At 41.2% G+C, this 18091-nt stretch overlaps 1 protein-coding gene across 2 annotated transcripts in view; it reads left to right on the forward strand.

Moving 5' to 3' along the window:
- The window catches only part of LOC149451827 (A disintegrin and metalloproteinase with thrombospondin motifs 3-like), an 815283-nt gene that overhangs the window by 355770 nt on the left and 441422 nt on the right, over positions 1 to 18091 (forward strand). For both annotated transcript variants that reach the window (XM_089690124.1, XM_089690125.1), the window contains exon 4: positions 14707 to 14906. In XM_089690124.1, coding sequence (XP_089546250.1) covers positions 14707 to 14906 — 200 coding nt within the window. The remainder of the gene's footprint in view (positions 1 to 14706; positions 14907 to 18091) is intronic.

The raw sequence follows: 18091 nt of genomic DNA on the forward strand, positions 1-18091 counted from the left end.
ACCAATGATGGGACACTATTCCTCACACTGACACCAATGATGGGGCACTATTCCTCCCATTGATACCAATGATGGGGCACCATTCCTCCTGCCACTGATACCAATGATGGGGCACTATTCCTCCTCCCACTGATACCAATGATGGGGCACTATTCCTCCTCCCACTGACATCAATGATGGGGCACTATTCCTCCTCCCACTGACATCAATGATGGGGCACTATTCCTCCCACTGATACCAATGACGGGGCACTATTCCTCCCACTGACACCAATGACGGGGCACTATTCCTACCACTGATACCAATGACGGGGCACTATTCCTACCACTGATACCAATGACGGGGCACTATTCCTCCCACTGACACCAATGACGCGGCACTATTCCTCCCACTGACACTAATGACGGGGCACTATTCCTCCCACTGACACCAATGACGGGGCACTATTCCTCCCACTGACACCAATGACGGGGCACTATTCCTCCCACTGACACCAATGACGGGGCACTATTCCTCCCACTGACACCAATGAAGGGGGCACTATTCCTCCCACTGACACCAATGAAGGGGGCACTATTCCTCCCACTGACACCAATGACGGGGCACTATTCCTCCCACTGATACCAATGACGGGGCACTATTCCTCCCACTGATACCAATGACGGGGCACTAGTCCTCCCACTGACACCAATGAAGGGGGCACTATTCCTCCCACTGACACCAATGACGGGGCACTATTCCTCCCACTGACACCAATGACGGGGCACTATTCCTCCCACTGACACCAATGACGGGGCACTATTCCTCCCACTGACACCAATGACGGGGCGCTATTCCTCCCACTGACACCAATGACGGGGCGCTATTCCTCCCACTGACACCAATGAAGGGGGCGCTATTCCTCCCACTGACACCAATGAAGGGGGCGCTATTCCTCCCACTGACACCAATGACGGGGCACTATTCCTCCCACTGACACCAATGACGGGGCACTATTCCTCCCACTGACACCAATGACGGGGCACTATTCCTCCCACTGATACCAATGATGGGGCACTATTCCTCCCACTGACACCAATGACGTGGCACTATTCCTCCTACTGCAAAATTACAGTTATGAAGTAGCAACGAAAATAATTTTATGGTTGGGGGTCACCACAACATGAGGAACTGTATTAAGGGGTCGCGGCGTTAGAAAGGTTGAGAACCACTGCTCTAGACAAACATTACAGTTACCTTCAGACAACACAACATAGATTCCATAAACACACTCTTACAATTTGTTATCTTAAAGACAAACTCTAGATACCATTAATACCAGCATGTCTTCTCCAATAACCTGGACTATTTTGGAAGTTTGAGATTCCTTTAATGATTCCTCCTGTTTCAGTTGTTTATTCTCAGCCTGTATAGATGCATTCTCTCCCTTCATATGCTGGAATCTAGGCCGTTCATACTTATTACACCTCGGCCATGTTCATTGTCCTATATGGATTTTGTTTCACTACCTCTCCAGCAAAAGCGGATCGACAAAATCGTGCAATGTGGCCAAATATTCCACATGCATAACATTTGATCTTATCTAAGGTGGTAGGGCATCTATTATCTAGAGGCTTTGTTTTAGACTGAGAATATTTGGTGACTGACACCTGATTAGAAACTTTTTCTGGCTGCCTACAAGATGAAGGGGCAGCTATACAATCGCTCTTACCACCCAGAGATTTACAGATATTGTCACATACAGGAGGGGCGGATGATTTCCCACTGAGTTCACAAATACTTAAACCAGTCTTTTTATCATCTACTCTAACAGGAAAATGAGCAAGCCGCTTCTGACAGTCGACAGAAAATTGATTCAATTCACTTTCTGCGTTCTTCAATCTTTCTAATAACTGATCAATTTCCTCCTGTAATCCTTTATCTCTTGTTAGCTGTTGGTGGCTAGCATCAGAATTGAAATTTTTTAACTACTCGGGTCACTTTTTGATATTTCAGGAGCTTCCTTTAGTGATTTGTTTTGCAACTTCAGATGTTCATATTCCTTAGCCATCCAACAGGCAGCAAAGATCAGTGGAGTCTTTCCCACACGCTTACTATAACTTTTCCCACTAGGCTTTGATTTTGTATCTTCTTCTAACTCCAGTCTGGCCTTTCCCTGACTAACTTCTCTGTTTTCCTCATTCTTTTCCTGTTCCTCATAGTCTTTTGGCCTTATCTTGTGGCTCTCCCTTTTCATCAACTGCTGATAACAGTCCATATCAGTGCTTGAGAATTCCACTGGCAAGGACTGGGTAACTGCATAAGGCCCCAGTGCTGACGATTGCTCATTGTCCCCCTGTTCATCATTACCACAAATCTGGGGTTTAGACTTTTGTGACTGTTCCTTCATACTTTCAGGTGTTGTTTGGAATGATTTCTCTTTAGATTCCATATTAAAAACATTCCCTGCCTCCCTACTCATTGACTCTTAACAGCCATATGCTCCAAGCACGGATCCTACGTTTTTTTCACTGCCCCTTAAGGGTTCAGTCAGATCCCTTTCATTCACACTCACACCCTGCTGCAATAGGCGCAACCCAGCAGGTAGGATGTTTTCTCATACACTCTCAGTACAATTTTATTTCAATTATACTGTTCATAACCAGTCTCATCAAAATATTAGTAAAGACAAAAGGTAAAAATGACATTCGATAAAGCCTACTAGTCTAGGTATTTCAGACAGAAATGGAAGATAGACATGAAAACAAAGAAAGATGTAAATAGTTATCTATTCCACACAAGAAGTAACATTTACCTAAACATTCAGACTTCCTCACCAAGGGGCACCATTTGTTTTGGCTGTTTTGCCACCACACATATTTACTTGGTTCGATCGAAGATTATAAATGTAATAAGTGACTACAACCTTTTGTCTATACATGAATTTAGCCAGTCCTCATGTGGCTATTACCAATAATGTCAATAGCAAAGGAAAAACAACTGTGCAAAAATAAAGATCTAATTTATTTACACAGCAAAGAAGCTGACTACTAATCAATTATGACAAAATAAATAGTAGCCTGTATAACTTTAAAAGTATTAATATTACAATGTGAATACAGAATGTTACCAATACAAAGAAAGACTAAAAGAAAGAAATAGTTACAGGAAAAAGACAGAGCACGGGTGATGCATTACAAACATCCTGATGTTTTGAGGACTAAGCTCCGGGGAAAAAGGGCAGAAGGGACACAGAGGCAGACCTTTATACCCCCTCCCCCCTCCCTTCCAGGTAGTCCCACCCTTCAATAGGTTCCAGTATTTCTGTTCAAAGGGGGCTCTGTGATTTGTGAAAAACATTGGCCAACTGTAGTTCATCAGATGGAATTTAGGATAGGCCATTGTCCAGTGAAGCATACCTCCTTTGAAACACAGGAAACTCCCTAGGAGGTGTTAGAAATGACAACTTCAGGACTTATGCAGCCAGGATTTCCCTACTGTCATAAACTTCTACAGGAAACCTTCACGGGGGGGGGGGGGGTGTTGAGGTGATACAACAGATGGTAAATAAGTTACAGGAATTGAGACCCCTATCAGAAGTTCACAATAATATTAAAAATTATTGTAGGCCCAAGAAGGTGAAAATTATTATAGGCCCAAAATAGCCATCACAGTGAGGGCATACAACAGCTAGTGTATCAAATATATCTGATTTCCGAGCCACAGAGTGGTCAAAGGTAAACCTGACCAATAAGCCATCTTTAAGGTGTCTGTCATAAAAGTCTTGGTATAGCAAGTCACTTGTGCCCCAGCATCCAGAAAAGCCCTCCACCTGGATTGGCATGATGGGAGAAGGTCCCGCTAGTTTGTCAGGGAATTTACAAGGAATAGTGGGGGTAGTCTGTCCTGTTGTCTGTATTCATACCCCCTTCTTGAGAGGCTTCTGGTTTTGTTTGTGTCTTGATTGGGCCCCAGAGGGTTGGTGTGAACTGATTTTCTAAGGCTGGTTACCTAAGGTCGAGGAGAGCAGGCCTGGACTGGTTGCTCAGAAACAACATTAAGACCTCTCTGCGAGGGTTTGTGCTTTCACTGTGTTTTCCTTGAATCTTTGACTTTGGAGCTAACTGCTGTAGATGGGTACCTCTGTGGCTCCTTCACCGGCGCCCTGTGAAGTTTCCTGCTGATGGCGTTCAGACTTTGGCGGGCTTGGGCAATCACGTTGGTAATGTCCCACTCCTCTGCAGATGGGCAAACGCTATACCCCAACATAGCAAGGTAATCCTAGGCGGTGCAGGTGACTGAACTTGAGGTTTATGATAGCTTCCACAGTAGCTCCTCTCAAATTCTCATTGGTATGCTGTTTCATTTATTATTATTATTATTATTATTATACAGTATTTATAAAGCGCCAATAGTTCGCTCAGCGCTGTACATTACAAAGGGGACAGAACATGTGACAGAACAACAACAATACAATGCAAAACATGAGGGGATCAAGGGCCCTGCTCTTTCGAGCTTACAATCTAGGAGGGAGGGGATGGTGGCACAGGAGGAGATAGCTGTGGGGGATGGGGTGGTAGGAAGAGTGAAGGAGGTTGGCAAGTTAGCAGGGGGTGGGGTAGGTTTCCCTGAAGAGGTGGGTTTTCAGGGTGCGCCTAAAAGGGAGGAGAGTAGGTGATAATCTGATGGGCTTCTGGCACATCCCACTCTTCCAGGGCCTGCATGGCATGTCCAACCAGGTTTCATGCTCTTGGTTTTCCAAGAAGGCTCTTAGTTTTTGATACGTGACCCCAGTGTATGTTGGGATTTTTTGGGCATTTTGCCACAAAATCTCATAAGGCTGCTATGAATTTTGGCCCAATCATGGCTACAGGCAATGATAAGGTAGCTTCTTCTGGTGGGGCTACTTGACTTGGGCTCATATCTTTTTTTTTTTTTTTTTGTTATTATAAATATTTATTAATTTATCAGTTCAAATACAAATCACATTGACATTTCTATTAAAATAATATTCAAACACTATCTTCCAATTTGCATAATTTATTTAAATCACTCCCCTCCACCCTCCCTCCTTCCCCTCCCCCCACACCTCAATCTCCCACTCCCCTCCCGCCTCCCCTTCCTTTTCCACTCTACGTTTTCTCTCTTCTCCTTTACACCATACATTTCTATTATTTCTAAATCCATTTCTAGGGGTATTATATCTTCATATATTTCACTTTTTCTCTATACTCTTCCCATTTTTTCCATTTTGTATTGTACACCTCCATCTTATCTATATGCATGTAATACAATTTTTCTGTCCCATAGATCTGATTTGTTCATCTCATCCAATCCTCCTCAGTTGGCACCTCCTTTTTTTTTTTTTCCAAAACCTAGGTATCAAGCTCTTCGCGGTCAAATAATGCCATATCCCCGATTTCACTGGGAATTCTGTGATATGGAGAAGACATAACTCTGGGTCTTATCCTATGTTAATTTTAGTGATGTTCCTTATTAAATAAACTATTTTCCCCCAAAACACCTGTATTCTTGAACACTCCCACCATATATGATACTACATGCCCACCTCTCCACATCCTCTCCAACATAACCGTGAGATTTCCCCATTCAATTTATGCTCTACATTAGGTGTGATGTGCCATCTGATCAAACACTTATAATTTATTTCTACTTCCCTCATACTAATGTTTTCGTGAATTAATCTAAGCATTTTCCTTTGCTCCTCCTCATCTATTTCTCTTCCCATGTCTCTTGCCCATTTCTGTATGTATATTAGTTTTGTGTCGGTGTCTAATTCCATTAATATCTTGTGTATTTTTGCAATTCCGTGTCTTCCGTTTCCCCGTGTCTCCAATATTCTCTCAAATGGATTCCACTCTTTTCTAGTTCTTATAGGCTTTGGGATGCTCTCGAAAAAGTGTTTCAATCGGTAATATCGTAATCTATCCATCTTATTGACAACTTCTCCCTTTTTTTCTTCCATCTATTTATATGATCCAAATTCTTCCCCTACCATTATATCTCTCACTTGCGCCTCTTGTTTTATAATCCATTTCCCTGCGATACTTTCCTTTCCAGGGATAAAATATTTTATGTTCCTTAGTGGGATTAATTGTGAATTAAAAACCCATCCCTTTTGTCTATGTAACAATTCCCACACTCTTAAAACGTTAAAAGTATACAGTTGTGACCAAAATTATTCAACCCCCAATGCTGTAAAGGGGTTTAGGGACTATAGTGTACATTTGGAATTGTATTCAGAATCAAATCCTACAAGGACGTTGTAACTACCCAAATGCAACTAAAATGACATCAATTGTTTATGTAATACAGTAGTAAATGGTTCTTATGTGGTTTCTTCATTGCCACAATTATTCAACCCCTTAAAGACTACCACTCTGAAGAACAGAGGTTCATACAGGTGCTTTCCATCAGGTATTGAAAACACCTGTGGATGTCACCGAGCAGCAATCAAGCATAATAAGCACCAATTAGGCAGCTTTAAAATGACTGTGATACTCAGCTCCTTCTAGACATTTACTGGTGTGGTTACAAACATGGTGAAGGCAAGAGAATGGTCCAGGAAGACAAGAGAAGAGGTGATTTCTCTTCACAGGAAGGGCAATGGCTATAAGAAGATTGCAAAGATGTTAAACATACCAAGAGACACCTTAGGAAGCATCATTCGCAAATTCAAGGCAAAGGGCACTGTTGAAACGCTACCTGGTCGTGGCAGAAAGAAGATGCTGACTTCGACTGCTGTGCGCTACCTGAAGCGTAGAGTGGAGAGAAGTCCCCGTGTGACTGCTGAGGAACTGAGAAAAGATTTGTCAGATGTGGGTACAGAAGTTTCAGCCCAGACAATAAGACGCACACTGCGTAATGAAGGCCTCCGTGCCAGAACTCCCAGGCGTACCCCCTTGCTGTCTCCAAAGAATAAGAAGAGTCGACTGCAGTATGCCAAAAGCCATGTGGACAAACCACAAAAGTTGTGGGATAGTGTTCTGTGGACTGATGAAACAAAATTAGAACTGTTTGGGCCCATGGATCAACGCTATGTTTGGAGGAGGAAGAACAAGGCCTATGATGAAAAGAACACCTTGCCTACTGTGAAGCATGGTGGAGGGTCAATCATGCTTTGGGGCTGTTTTGCTTCTGCAGGTACAGGGAAGCTTCAGCGTGTGCAAGGTACCATGAATTCTCTTCAGTACCAGGAGATATTGGATGGAAACGTGATGCAGTCCGTCACACACCTGAGGCTTGGGAGACGTTGGACCTTTCAACAGGACAATGATCCCAAGCATACCTCCAAGTCCACTAGAGCATGGTTGCAGAGGAAAGGCTGGAACATTTTGGAGTGGCCATCGCAGTCACCAGACTTAAATCCGATTGAGAACCTCTGGTGGGACTTAAAGAAAGCAGTTGCAGTGCGCAAGCCTAAGAATGTGACTGAACTGGAGGCCTTTGCCCATGAAGAATGGGCGAAGATACCCGTAGATCGCTGCAAGACACTTGTGTCAAGCTATGCTTCACGTTTAAAAGCTGTTATAACTGTAAAAGGATGCTGTACTAAGTACTAAGATTGAATGTCACTTGGGGGTTGAATAAAACTGATAATGCTGTGAGCACAGAAAAGACATTTGTGGTTATTTCATTATAACTGTTATGTTATATTTGTCTGACCTACAAGTGCCTCTTTAATGTAAATGTAAGCAAGATGACTGAATGATCAAAAGCAATGTCAAACTGGCCAAAACACTCAATTTCAGTGGGGGTTGAATAATTTTGGTCACAACTGTACGTGCTTGTGCTATCCTCTAATCCCCTATATTGTGCAGGTACCCATATAATCTTACTTAAATTTGTTCCACTCAGTGTATTTTCAATTTTGACCCAGCTTTTCTCAGGATTATGAGTCCAATCGAAAATTATCACCGCTTTATAGTATCTCTTAAAGTCTGGTACATCCAATCCCCCTCTTTCTTTACTTCTAATCAGCGTTTCATAGCGCATTCTAGGCTTTTTGTTTCTCCATATGTATTTTATTATCATTTTTTTAAGTTCTTTAAAATATGCCTCTGGAAGTTTGATTGGGATCATTTGAAATTTATATAATACTTTGGGCACAATTACCATATTTATCAGGTTTATGCGACCCATCCACGATAGGTTTCCAGTTCCCACTCTCTTTAACTCCTCCTTAATCTCATTTAGTAATGAAATATAATTAGCTTTATAGAGGTTCTTAATTGAGGCTGATAGTTTTATTCCCAGGTATTTTAATTCTTTATCTCTCCAAACAAAAGGAAATTCATCTTGTATTTTTTCTTTTTCACTATTTTTAAGGTTTATATTTAAGATTTCGGTCTTTGTCGGGTTAATTTTTAGATTTGATAGTTCCCCATATTCTTTCAATATTTTCATTAAATTGGGAAGTGACGTTCTGGGATTTCCAACATAGAACCGCATAAGCCGCTACGTTATGTTCTCTATCACCTATCCTTATTCCTTTTATATCTATGTTCTTCCTAATCGTGGACAATAAAGGCTCCAATGATAAAACATATAGCAGTGGGGATAATGGACATCCCTGTCTTGTACCATTTGACATCTTGAAGTGCTCCAATCTTCCTTCATTTACCATTATGGTGGTGGTAGGCCCTCTGTATAGCCCTCCAATCCACTTTCTCATTCTATCTCCCATCCCCAACACTTCCAAGGTGTCCATCATAAAACCCCAACTCCCTCTATCAAATGCTTTCTCAGCATCAATCGACATCAGTATCATTGGGGTTTTCCTTTTTTTACCTTCCTGTATAAGCAACAGTAATCTCAAACCGTTATCTCTACCCTCTTTCCCTGGGACAAACCCCACCTGATCTCCATGTATCCACTCTGGCATCAGATCTTTCAGTGTATTTGCCAAAACCTTTGCGTATAGTTTAGTATCTACATTCAACAGCGCTATTGGTCTATAACTCGCACATTGCGAGGGGTCTTTATCTTCCTTCTGAATTACAACTATATTAGCCTGTAAGGATTCTCCCCTTATCTCCATCCCATTTCCCAGAGTGTTCATATATGTCTTCAGCTTGGGTATTAGTAGCTCTTTATATTTTTTATAATATTTTACCGTATACCCGTTTGGATCTGGGCTTTTCCCCACCGCCATGCCTTTTAGCGCTATTTTTATTTCCTCTAAAGTAATTTCTGCTTCTAGAGAAATCAGTTGTATTTCACTTAATTTCAGTAGGCCTGCCTCCTTTAGGTATGTCCTTTTTTCTCTATTTACTGTTTCCATTTTATTTAACATATCCTGAGGTATGATATTGTATAACTCATTATAGTAATCTTTAAATACTCTAGCAATGTCCTTGGTTGAGTGTGCAAATCCCCCCTTGGGATTTCTTATTTTCTCTATATAATTCCTATTTTTCTTTTTTCTTAGAGTTCTCATTAAATACTTTCTTGGCCTATCTCCCCATTTATACCTTTCACTTATTACTTTGTTAAAGACTCTTATTTTTTCCTCCTCCATTACTTTCTCTAGTTCTTCTTTCTTCTTTATTATTTTCTGCATTATCTCCTTAGATCTTTCCCTTTTTATGAGCCTGTTCAAGCTCATATATTTCATTTAACAATCTATTAATCTTTTCTCTCCTTTCTTTTTTGCCCCTATTGCAATGAGTAGACCTCTAATGTAGGCTTTATGGGCTTCCCATACTGTTACAACCGACACATCCTCTGTTTCATTCTCTTCAAAAAACCAGTTAATTTCCCTCTCGATTTTTTGACCGATCTCTTCATCCATGAGGAGTGATTCATTCTTCCGCCAGACATAACCTCTCCTCTCTGCCCCATCTTGACTTCATTGCAACAGGGGCATGATCTGACAGAGTACTTCCTCCAATTTTTACTTCTACTACAAACTCTATAAATCGATGTTCTACCAATATGTAATCCAATCTGGAATAAGTCTCATGTACATGTGAAAAAAAGTATAATCTCTATCCTTCATATTCCTAATTCTCCATATATCCACTAATTGACACTCATGCATCAGTTTCTTTAATAATCTTAAGGACCTGCTCTCCTCCCTCCTCACACAGGAAGTAGTATCCATCCGCGGGTCCATAAAGATATTAAAGTCTCCAGCTACTATCATACACCTCCTTTTTGAAGTCCATTAATCTCTTCAATACTTCTCTCAAAAATGTCTCCGGCTTCTTATTTGGACAATATATGTTGGCTATTGTACACTCAATTCCCTGTAGTTTACCTCTCAAAAATAAAAACCTTCCCTCCGGATCTGTTATTCTCTTCTCCACCTCGAACCTTATATTCTTTGCAAAACCTATAGCAACTCCTTTTGCTCTTTTGATTGGTGAGTCCGCATAATACCATGTCGGGAAATATCTATAGGTCTTCAACCTAACCTTTGACTCCATTTCTAAGTGTGTTTCTTGCAAAAATACCACCGAAGATGTTCTGTATTGTAGTTCTTTAAATAACCTGAATCTCTTCCCAGGGCAACATATCCCCTCTACGTTATAAGTTATAAATTGGATTTCTTCCATCTTACCCTACTCCTCTTAACTCCTTCTTCCTCCTTCTCTTCCTCTTTCTTGTTTCTCTTATCCCGTAGAGTGTTATTATCCCACTACTCTTTTTTTCTAACCTTATCCCTCCCCCCCTCTCCCAGTGATCCGCTCAGCCCCTCTCTTCCTCCCCCTCTTTTTAGGCCTTCAATTTGCCTAATAATCATTTGTGGAGATAAAATCCACCTTTGATTTAATCCTTAGGGCTATACTCCTCCCATGGACGACTTCCCCTCTATCCAGGCCCCCCACTGACCCCCACTTTCTACAAAGACATCTCAAAAAAGGAGGTAGGCCAGAAGGGTGAGGGAAGAAGAGGAAGAGGAGAGAAAAAAAAAAAAAGGGCTCTCTCCCTTTCTCTCCACCCCCCCCCCACCTCCCCCCCCCACAAACTGCCAGTCCCCTTTTCTTTTAAATCTGATTTCCCAAAGTTCTTCTTCCCAACCAATGATTTAACCAGTATATCTCTTGGCCTTTCCTTCCCAAGATTCCCATGGAGTTTCCCTTTTCTAGAAATTCCTTCTATTTTAGTCCTTTCCATATCAGAATTTTCCATTATAGAGTTTAGTATTTTGCAAACCACCTCATACAATATTTCTCCTTTTGGGCTTTCTGGGACCCCTCGTATCCTGATATTTCTCCTCCTTTCTCTGTTCTCTTGTATCTCCGCCTTATACAGAAATTTTTCCTGAACTTTCCCCATATTGATTATCTTCTTTTCTAATTCTGAAATAACTTGGGTCTGATTTTTAACTTTCTGCTCTGTTGCTTCCACTCTTATCAGCAGCTGCCCCAAATCATTCCGAATATTTACCATTTCTTGCTTTATTGTTCTCTCCAATTCTTTAAACATTTCTGCCATCTCTTTTTTGTTTGGTATTTGTAGATCTTTTTCCAACTCTATTTTTTCTGATATTTGTTGACTACTGATATCCAGGCCCAATGACTGTGTAGGGCTACTTTGCAGACAAAGGTCTATTTCTCCTTTTTCATTCCTACTCTTGGGCCTTTCTGGGGTCACGTTTCCCTGGGACGTGTACTTTTTAATTGTGCCAGTTTGGGTCCCATTAAGCCCACTTCCTTTTACACTTTTATTTTTCATTTATTCTGTGGCTTTTATTTTCCTCTATAGACTCGTGGTTAGAAAGAGACAGCTATTGATATACAAGTCCCAGCCCTGTCTATTCACTTTTCCTTTAGCTTTTTCCTTCACCGATCTTCTTCTCCTTATTTGTCTGGGGGTCCCCCCTTTTCTCTCGCACTCTGCTTTCCCCACCAACTTAATACAGGATTTATATGTAAAGCCACAGCCAGGCTCACTCACCCTCCTTGCACTTTTCTTCTTGTGAGACGGCTCCAGGCTCCCTCCTTCAGTCCATCCAACAGGTCAGCTTTTCTTCTTCTCCTCTCATGGGGACTCCCCAGGGTTTTCCTCTGCTCTCTCTCTTCGGGCCACACTGTCTCTCTCCTCTCTCTCTGCAGCACTCCAGCAGGACTCCGGGGTAGCTGGCCGGCAAGCAGATCAGCGTCTCTCCCTCTCCCTGTCAGACGCCGGCCGGCTTCCTCGCCTCCCAGAGATGCACAGCGGCCGGCCATGTGTTCCAGTCGCGCCTCCTCATCTCCCGGCAACCAGGCACGCTGTCACCGTAGGGCTGCACACCCGCTGGTCTCCGACTCCCGGATCCCCCCTCCTGCGGGCCACCACTCGTCCAAGGGTGCCCGTTTAGGCATAGGTAGGTCTCAGCCTGCTGGGCCTCCGCACATCAAAAGGGGGTTGGGGGCCTGGGGGGGGGGGGGTCGGACAGAGGAGACTCATTCAAGAGCTCCTACATCGAGCTCTCCTCAGCCGCCATAGTCAGGCTCCGCCCCCTCCAGCACGCCAGTTCTCTGGGCTCATATCTGATACATTCATCTTATCATTGCCCGTAGCCATGATTGGGCCAAAATTCATAGCAGCCTTAGAAGATTTTGTGGCGAAATGCCCAAAAAAATCCCAACATACACTGGGTGTATGTGGTGCATGGTGTGGGGGACACCCAGCTACTCTAAGGTTCTCACATGCAGTGTTCTGTTGTGGGAAGACGGGTCAGCCCCATACTGGAAGAGCCATGTGGTCTGTGTGCCCAGTTTTTAGTTAGATATTTGGATAAAGTTGTGTAGGCCAGTAATATTGAGGATCCAGGCTACCTCTTGCTATTTTTCAGAAGTGAGTGAAGCAATTAGGAAGGGCCAATTCAGCAATAGATTGCTCACAGGGTGCAGAGTACACTGAGAATGCTGCTTCATGCTGCCATTGGTAAATTATGCCCCTAAAATGTGACATTTGACATGCTTTATAAAGCACTCTGAATGCCAAAGTGCCTCTCACTAAGTAAAATGGTTACCCTAGAGTCCTGTACACACTGTTGAGTTTGCTTTTGAAATTATACCCCTTGTTACTTTGCAGCATTTCAAAGTCCCCATAGAGGTCTTGTTTAGACTTGCTTTGCTGTCTGAAGCATGATACACTTTTGGATTACTTTTCTGAAAGTAATAAACAGATGATGAGGAGGTGTTGTACAGTATTGCCTCCTCAATACCTGTTTTAACACCCTAATTACCAGACAACCATGCCACAAATGCTCAGTCTTGGGGCAGTTGCAATGCAGCCCATTCACTTGAATGCACAAGGGGTATAATTCCTTCCACGGCTGCGAAGCAAAGCAATGTGTGCCTGGCATGTGTCCACCCCTGGACGCTGCTTCAGCAGCAATAGGGGAAGTGGTTGAGGGCCGGTAAAAATGTGGCTCAACCACGGGGTTTACTGCCCATCAGCGGCAACTGCAATAAAATAGGCTATTGAGGGTCACTTATTCAGTGTTTGCTGTGGTTTGTGTTCCTATCCAGGCTGTGGTGTTTAGTGTAGAGTAGGAAAAAGGTGAGTGAGAACTGAAGCAGGAGGTCAGCAGGTATCACACATAATGTACAGTGTGGGAATGATATAGCAGGAAAGCAAGCGGGGACCAGAGTGAGGACCGAGAAGGGAACTAAGTGTCTGAGAATCAGCAGAGTGGGAGATCAGATCAGCAGAACAGGAGATCAACAGAAAGGAGGATCAGAAGGTTATTAGAAGAGCGGAGTTTCAGCAGAATAGAGGATCAGCAGAGAGGGGGGAAGGTAGTCTGGGCAGGGGAGGTTACTGCTGAGTGGGGGAGTGGCCAGGGGGTGTTATTATTTAGTAGGAGGATGGAATGTACTTATGAGTGGGTTGGATGCTACAAAGCAATGAGGGTTAAACTGACTGGTGTGGGGGACAATGTAGTACTGGGTGGGGCTGCTACTGAGCCAGGTAACTGCAGAGTGGGGCATATACTAAACCAGGGGTACTGCTGAGCCGGGGAACCACTGAGCAGGAGATCTACTGAGCCATGAAACTGATGAGCTGGATATCTGCAGAGCAGGGGTACTAATAAGCCAGGAAACTGATGAGAGGGAGTACTCCTCAGCCACCAATAACACCAAACTAAACAATAACTAAAGCACGAGATACCAAAACACCTAACCACGCCTCAAATCTGGCAACTTCCTTATCATTACTTCCCATTTTACATCACTTCCCCTTTTAAAACAAATAGAAAACCAACACACACATGGCATTTGCCAAGCTTCATTAAAGCTTGAAAAAACCATCACAAAAGCATCAAAAACACTTCAAAAGCACTAATGTCTGTTTCTAATCAAAGCAGTCTGCCGATCTGATGGTGTTCATCTACACTGAAATTGGTGTGTTCTGTAATCTAGCCATTTTAAAATTCCTTTAAGCCTCATTAAACTGATTTCTATGTAGAGGGGTTTTGGAGAGCAGCATAGGCAGATTCTGCTAGTACTATCTATTTTACAATAAACAATAGCTTTCTAGCTTGTCCAACTGTTGTTACAGCTTAGATTGGTTGTGGGCAGCCGCCTCAACTGTAAGTATTTGATCATCACTGGGTTCAGACTCCAGCTAAAGACAGCTGTCTTGGGTGACGGTCATCTTTTGTTCATGGGCAACTGCTGTTGAAATACATTTTTAAAATGTGTGTAATTTTAAGTACTATGCATTTATTGTAGCCCAGCTTTGTGAACGTAACATTTTATTTTTCAGAAACTAGTCCGTTTAACTCAAACGTCCTTGAAAACATGCTTCACAGTCTTGAAAGTCACATCAGCACACGGAAGCGAAGTCGTAGATATGCAAGTGATAATGATTACAACATTGAAGTTCTGCTTGGAGTAGATGACTCAGTTGTACAGTTTCATGGAAAAGAATATGTACAGAAATATCTTTTGACTCTTTTAAATATTGTGAGTGGTTTATTTATTTACTTTACTTTTAATTTACTTTCTAGACTTTTTTTTAATTATTATTATTATTATAATGCACCAACAGTTTGCACAGTGCTTTACAAAATGAAGGTAGACATTACAGTTACAATACAATTTGGTACAAGAGGAAACAGAGCATCCTGCTCGTTAGAGCTTACAATCTAGGAGCTGAAAAGGGAAAAAATATCTTATAAAAAGTAATGAATATTGCATGTAGAAGTTGTCAAAAACACTGTCAAGCTTTTATTAAAATCCATGTCCCTGTTGCAGAGATTTTCCCTCGCTATTTTTGGTGATCATAGAAATCCATAAGTGTTTGCGTAACTGAGTTTTTGTTTACAGTAATCCTTTCACTATACTAAAGATTTCTAGACAAGGCACACTTGTAAAAGACAACTGTGAATTCTTACCTTAACTGTTGCCCATGCCGCCGATCCCATTCTAAAAAAACTTCATGTAAGGTCTGAAGTGAAAGAGTGTAGATCCCCTTTGTCTCCCTAAGCTTTCTGTGGTTCCTTCTGCTTTCCTCCATCAATTTACTCAGCACTTCATACACATACTAGGGCCAATTTACCTTTTAGCATGTCTATAGAAGGAAACTCAGAGGAAACCCACGCAGACACAGTGAGAACATGCAAACTCAAGACAGGTAGTGCTGTGGTTGGAATTCGAACTGTTGACCCTTTTGTTGCTAGGCAGAAGTGCTAACCACTCAGCCACTGTTCTGCCCGTATGCCAAAAGTGTCAGTTTCCCTGCAGACTTCACATGAAAATTTCTCATGAAAGAGATGCCAATTAGTAAAGTGGTCAAAAGCAAAGTATTCAGTCTTCTTTTACACATATACCAAATTAAAAAAGAAAAAAGCGCCACTTACAAAAAACACCAAAGTGTCAGCAGCATATCCCACCCAAAATAAATTTTGGCAACAATAATCCAAATTAAAAGGTATGCGCTAATAACAAACTTATACAAAAGTGTATATCATCATCCAAAAAACATTAGTGTTTTAAATAAATTATAGTGTCCAAACATAAATTAGTGTCCAAAAAAATATATATATCTTCAGTGACTTGAACCAATTGTGAGAAATCCACCACCAAAGGAGATTAAATGAACTCACCAGAGCTAATGGCTGGTCAGATTATAAACCAGCAACAGCGCTTGTGCTCTGGGAGCAATGAACCCGATGTCCAAATAGATATGGTGATGTTTCAGATACTTCCAGATAATAATAATCACAGCCAAACAACTTTGCAGCCCAAGCTCTTATGATGAACTTCTCCACTCTTTCTCATACCTCCATGAGAGCATGCAGTACACTCAGGGACAAAAAAGAGAACATAATGGTGCAATACGTTTTTTTTCATTTATCTCTTTAATAAAAAAGGTGTAAGGAAACTCACAAACAAGGTGTCCAACAGACACCAGCTTCAATCGCAAAAAAAGGGTTGAGATACAGTTAACGCTCACCGCAGATCTCTCCCATACAGCACAGACCAGCAAGGTTTTGGAATGCCCGTGTCATTTTCAGTACGTTGGAAGAACAGGGAGACAGTTGAAGACTAGGATAAATGAACATTTGAACAATATAAAGAGAGGGTTTGACAAACATAGTGTTTCAAGACATTTTAAATTAAGACACAATAGTGATCCGAGTTTAGCGACATTTTATGGAATTGAGAGAGTAAAAAGTCATTGGAGGGGTTCAGATCTGATTAAAGAAATATCAAAAAAGGAGACTTTTTGGATATATGAATTGGAGTCTTTAGTACCAAGAGGTTTAAACATAGATATTGATTTAAATTGTTTTTTGACTAATTTTTAAGATAAATATTTTAAAATATTGATCACATGTAGTGATCGTTATATATAGTTTATTTTAATTTGGTTTATATTTTTATAAAATTTTTTATTTTTTTTTTAAATTTTTTTGTGTATGAGAAGAGTTGTGCTTTAAGTTCTGTGCATGGCCCTTTAAGGGTTTTTCTGTGGTTTGAAGAGCCATGAACAGGATGGTATATATTACTTTTCTGCATATATTTGTTTTTATATTTATATATTTTTTTGTGGGTGATTTTGAAGGAGAACGGTATTGTGCTGATTCAAACCTGCAGGGTATATATATTTAGCTTTTTTGTTTATATAATAGAGTGTATATGTATAATTAAATTGGGAAACACCTGTTCTAGCCGGCGTGATTAAGGAGACTAGGAACGCAGTGATTGGCTGGGTGTTAAAACTATGTAGATGAAGGGTGGTATTTATAAGAGCTGTCTGACGTTCCCATCTGTACCGCCCCTTGATGACGTCGGTGTGACGAAACCGGTTGGGCGTAGCTTACTTGATGTGGACGTTAGAGAGCCTTGCTGGTCTGTGCTGTATGGGAGAGATCTGCGGTGAGCATTAACTGTATCTCAACCCTTTTTTGCGATTGAAGCTGGTGTCTGTTGGACACCTTGTTTGTGAGTTTCCTTATACCTTTTTTATTAAAGAGATAAATGAAAAAAACGTATTGCACCATTATGTTCTCTTTTTTGTCCCTGAGTGTACTGCATGCTCTCATGGAGGTATGAGAAAGAGTGGAGAAGTTCATCATAAGAGCTTGGGCTGCAAAGTTGTTTGGCTGTGATTATTATTATCTGGAAGTATCTGAAACATCACCATATCTATTTGGACATCGGGTTCATTGCTCCCAGAGCACAAGCGTTGTTGCTGGTTTATAATCTGACCAGCCATTAGCTCTGGTGAGTTCATTTAATCTCCTTTGGTGGTGGATTTCTCACAATTGGTTCAAGTCACTGAAGATATATATATTTTTTTGGACACTAATTTATGTTTGGACACTATAATTTATTTAAAACACTAATGTTTTTTGGATGATGATATACACTTTTGTATAAGTTTGTTATTAGCGCATACCTTTTAATTTGGATTCTTTTACACATATATCTTGAATGGAAAACGTAAATGTAGTAACAGGATTATGTTTTACATTACATTGCAATTTATAATATTTTTCTAGCATTACTGTGTGGATTTGTTATGTGACCATTTTAAATACAAATAATTTTTGGTCTGTTTATTTGGGTTATCTCTATATTTGATTTACCAAGGATACTGCAATATTTGGATGCATGTCTAAGCAATGGAAATCCATTTTTAA

Source organism: Staurois parvus, unplaced genomic scaffold, assembly GCF_062004578.1.
Source record: "Staurois parvus isolate SC_StPar_1 unplaced genomic scaffold, SC_StPar_1.0 ptg000518l, whole genome shotgun sequence".
Lineage (NCBI taxonomy): Eukaryota > Metazoa > Chordata > Amphibia > Anura > Ranidae > Staurois > Staurois parvus.